We start from the raw sequence: 4,488 nt of genomic DNA, 5'->3' as shown, positions 1-4,488 counted from the left end.
TAATTCTGGTCAGTTTGTTTTTGTATATGTTATTTTTTTTTTCTGCTTCTTTTGTCTTCACATTTGTGTTTGTCGCTGTGTGCGTGGTGGAAAATTAACGTAAACAAAGTTGCGTGCAGGTGCCCTCAAGGCAAGGCTAATGTTGGATGCCCCTCTAGTGGACGGAACGTGTAACAACAACCACATGTTTGTAATGCCATCGACAATGCATAAGCCTGAATAGTGTAGTACATATTATTTATATGCAATTGAGCATTCAATATTTGAATATTATTTGAATATTAAAAAAAAATATCAAATGGAATTCGAATGGTATTATAAAGGAAGATTGACAGCTCTAGCGCACATGGCCACCTGTCTTAAAGGGGAAGGCTCGGTAATCATCTAAAAGGACAACGGCAAAAGTTTACTTTTCTATTAAGCCATATCATGAACACATCGCTGATGGTGAGGCATTATAACACTTCTGGAGTAAAGTGTTCTTCAGGACAAAAAGTGGTTGGATGGGGGCTTTGTCCATACTGTCTCTGAAGTCTTTGTGTGACACATGATGTGGTGTATTTGGCAGTGGTTGACTGGCTACAGCCCTACAGTTAACTCTGTATTGCTTTTCTGCCTTGTGGTGCCTGAAGTTAATCTGACTCAGATGTTTAGGCTCAAGGTTCTTTGATGTCCCTGCATTCCACCTGCGCTGCTCATCTGTACGAGCAAGCCCTGACTCCACCAATCACGGCATTCTGCACCTGCAATAATGACATCAATAGTGTCCTTGTCATTTCTCCACTTACTATTAACATTACTATTAAGCATGACCATAGCATATTAAATTAAATTCAACCTAATCATTGCACATATTGTTCTGACAACAAAGTTTGTTTAGCATCTAACCAGAAGTAAGGGTGTCACAATATTGATTTTAAATTGGCTTGAGCGAAGCGCTGCCGGCATGAATTTGGTAAAAAAACAGGAGCGAGTCGGTTCATTCTCCCAGTTCAGTGACACAACTCGGGTTAATTAACCGGATCTTCGGTCAGTTTGTCAACACTAGTGTTGAAGTGCTATGAGTCAGTCAACCTCCTCTAACTTAGCTACAGACAGTCAAAAGATAGCATGGCAACTGCAGATGCAGGAGACCCATCGACAGAACTTGAACCCTCTCCTCTTTCACTGAAGTCGCTGGTGTGGAAGTATTTTGGATTTCCAGTGAGTTATGTCACAGTTTGCAAGCTCTGCTATGTGCGTGTACCATATTCTTCCACTGGCAGCACGACTAACATGGCAGTTATCTGTGTGGTATATGTTCAACTGTTTGGAAATAGTTTAAGACAATTAATTGTTCAGAGAAGACTATGGACATGGCTGTTTTATTGTTTTTTGTGAACTTGAATGTCATCTTCTGTGAAGAAGACTGCAGTTACAAAAGAGAAACTAGATGGCAGGTTATAGATGTAAGTTATTGTTCCATTATGTTGTTAATAAATGTTTTAAATTTGACAATGTAGTGTGGTACATTGCGAACAAAGGTCAGATATTTTATTGCTAAAAAGTCTAAAAATGGCATAGCAACCTGTGCTTTGAAAAAACTAAAAATGTAAAAATCGAGATTCGAACCGTGACCTTAGAATCGAAAATGTAATCGAATCAAGGATTTGGAGAATTGTGACACCCCTAACCAGAAGTGTAAAAGAAGCAGTTTACCTTCGGACGGAGTAGCGACTCTAGAGTCATAGTGAGAGAAACAAAGTGTGTCCCCTGTGATTTCTGACCATGGTCGGAAATCTGTAGCAGGAAAAGTTAGCCACGTCCGAGCGAGGTGCTTCGCCGCGATGTCCCCTGATTCTTCTTCTCCTTAAACAACATGAAATCAAGGAGAGGGTTAACTTTTCCTGCTACAGATTTCCCACACTTTGTTTCTCTCACTATTACTCTAGGGTCACTCTTCACTCTGAAGGTAATCACCATCACTCTCTCACTCACACACACACACACACACACACACACGCTGGCCCTTGAAGAGATCGACGCACACACCAACGCACAAGTTCAAACTTCAGGCCATTTACGTAGGCTGGAGCCCTGCGTTTCAGTTATTTTCCTTGCCCCACACTGATGCAAAAATACATTTGCCAGTATTATCTTAACTTCATATTACTCAAATTATGAAATAAGTCCATGTCATAGCCATTTTAAGTTTGTCAAGTATGTAAGTAAAAATACTGATTCTCCAAAGTTCAGTTAAAAAAATCTTTAGAATAATATACAAATTAATCGTTAGATTAATCAATGACAAAAATAATCATTAGGGACAGCCCTTCAATGGTTCCATTTTGTAGATGGTTTTAGCAGCTGACCTTAACTAGCTACGCTATGTTACTTTGTATCAGTTTGTTAGACTAAATTTGTAAGTTTTCATATCTATGACGATACAAACTACCTCTCATTATTATTGGTTTGAGTTTAGTTTGAGTGGTGGTCAGTAATGTGTCTGTTTCATTCTGTTTCCTGCAGATGTTGAACAGCTGTCGGTGGTTAAAGAAGAGGTTCCCCCTGAGCAGCAGGAGTGTAGCTCCAGTGTGGACCAGCAGGAGTGTAGCTCCAGTGTGGACCAGCAGGAGCCAGAGCCCCCCCCACATATTAAAGAGGAACAGGAGGAACTGTGGAGCAGTCAGGAGGGAGAGCAGCTTCAAGGGCTGGAGGAGGCTGATATCACCAAGTTCCCATTCACTCCTGTCCCTGTGAAGAGTGAAGATGATGAAGAGGAAGCTCAGTCCTCACAGCTTCATCAGAGACAAACTCAACACATGGAAACAGAAGCTGATGGAGAGGACTGTGGAGGACCAGAACCAGCCAGGAACTCACATCCACTTTTACAACCAGAGACTGAAGACCAGACTGGAGACTCTTCTGATCCTGAGACTGATGACAGTGCTGATTGGAAGGAGACCAGAGAACCTCAGTCAGTTTTAAACTCTCTGAAACATGATTCAACATGTAAGAAAACATTCAGCTGCTCTGAGTGTGGGAGAAGATTTGGCCGCAAGCAAAATCTGAAGAGTCACATGAGATCTCATACAGGAGAGAAACCTTTCAGCTGCTCGGTCTGTAAGAAATCTTTTACATACAGTGCAAATTTACGGTCACACATGACAGTGCACACAGGAGAGAGGCCATTCATCTGCTCAGTGTGTAGGAAATCTTTTAAACAGAGTGGAAGTTTAAAGATGCACATGAGAACTCACACAGGAGAGAAAACTTTCAGCTGCTCTAAGTGTGGGAAAAGATTTGCCCGCAAGCAACATCTGCAAACACACATGATAACTCATACAGGAGAAAAACCTTTCAGCTGCTCGGTCTGCAAGAAATCTTTTACAGAGAGAGGAAGTGTAAAGACACACATGAGAATCCACACAGGAGAGAAACCTTTTATTTGTCCTGAGTGTGGAGAAAGATTTTGCTACAAGTCATATTTGAAGACTCACATGATAACTCACACAGGAGAGAAAGCTTTCAGCTGCTCTGTCTGTAATAAAACTTTGGCAGATAGGGGAAGTGTAAAGGTACACATGAGAATCCACACAGGGGAGGAACCATTTAGCTGCTCTCAGTGTGGAAAAAGATTTAACCAGAACTCAAATCTGAAGAGACACATGATAACTCACACAGGAGAGAAACCTTTCAGCTGCTCAGTCTGTAAGAAAGCTTTTACACAGAGTAGCCATTTAAAATATCACATGAAACAACACACAGGAGAGGATCCGTCTACTTCCTGTGTTAGTGGCACCAGGAAGCAGCAGAAGTGAAGCTCCAGTGGGGACCAGGAGCAGCCAGAGAATCTCAGCCAGGTTGGAACTCTATGAACCATAGAAATAAAATGGATAGAAAGGCATAGTCAGCATAATCTACGTGCTGGAAAAAGCTGGGGGAGTACAGACTTTCAGGACACCTTGTTATAATATGTATCCCCCACCGGGTGATTGCGTTGCAGTTTGTTCACTATGGTTAGCAGTGAGCACAATCGCGTGCTGCCATCTTTGTTGACATCAGTGAATGTGAAGTGTTTTTTTTCTAAGTACTTTAAATACTCGATAATGTCAATTTGCACATCGTTAACACAACAATGACGATATTATCATTAGGGTTGGGCATTGTTTGGATTTTAACGATTCTGATTCCAATTCCGATTCTTTTTTACAGGGCTTTTTCAATGTAAAATAAAGCCACACTAGAGCACTGCTTACTGTGCTCCAAGGCTGCAACACAACAAGCGCCTGGCCGCTTCGGAAAACAAAATTTGCGCATATTAAATTGGGAAGCGATGATTGGATTAGAAACCAAATCCACTAAACAATTCCAATGAAGAAACGATTCCACTGGAATCGTAATTTGTGAAAGGATTCCAAGTAGGAATCGGTTCTCGATGCCCAAGCCTAATTATCGTAGACGATATATATCGCCCACCCCTATTCCCTGCAACTCCGAGAACATCTC

General features: G+C 41.5%; 1 protein-coding gene across 1 annotated transcript; it reads left to right on the top strand.

The window, feature by feature from the left end:
- Positions 1-1,110: 1,110 nt before the first annotated feature.
- On the top strand, positions 1,111-4,021 carry LOC114568490 (gastrula zinc finger protein XlCGF17.1-like). Its single transcript, XM_028598101.1, has 2 exons — positions 1,111-1,187; positions 2,960-4,021. Exons 1-2 carry the CDS (start codon positions 1,111-1,113, stop codon positions 3,798-3,800), a joined length of 918 nt encoding a protein of 305 aa, XP_028453902.1. The 3' UTR covers positions 3,801-4,021.
- The last annotated feature ends 467 nt before the right edge of the window (positions 4,022-4,488 follow it).

This window comes from Perca flavescens, chromosome 14 (assembly GCF_004354835.1).
Source record: "Perca flavescens isolate YP-PL-M2 chromosome 14, PFLA_1.0, whole genome shotgun sequence".
Taxonomy (NCBI): domain Eukaryota; kingdom Metazoa; phylum Chordata; class Actinopteri; order Perciformes; family Percidae; genus Perca; species Perca flavescens.
This window is presented reverse-complemented; position numbering and strand designations above follow the sequence as displayed.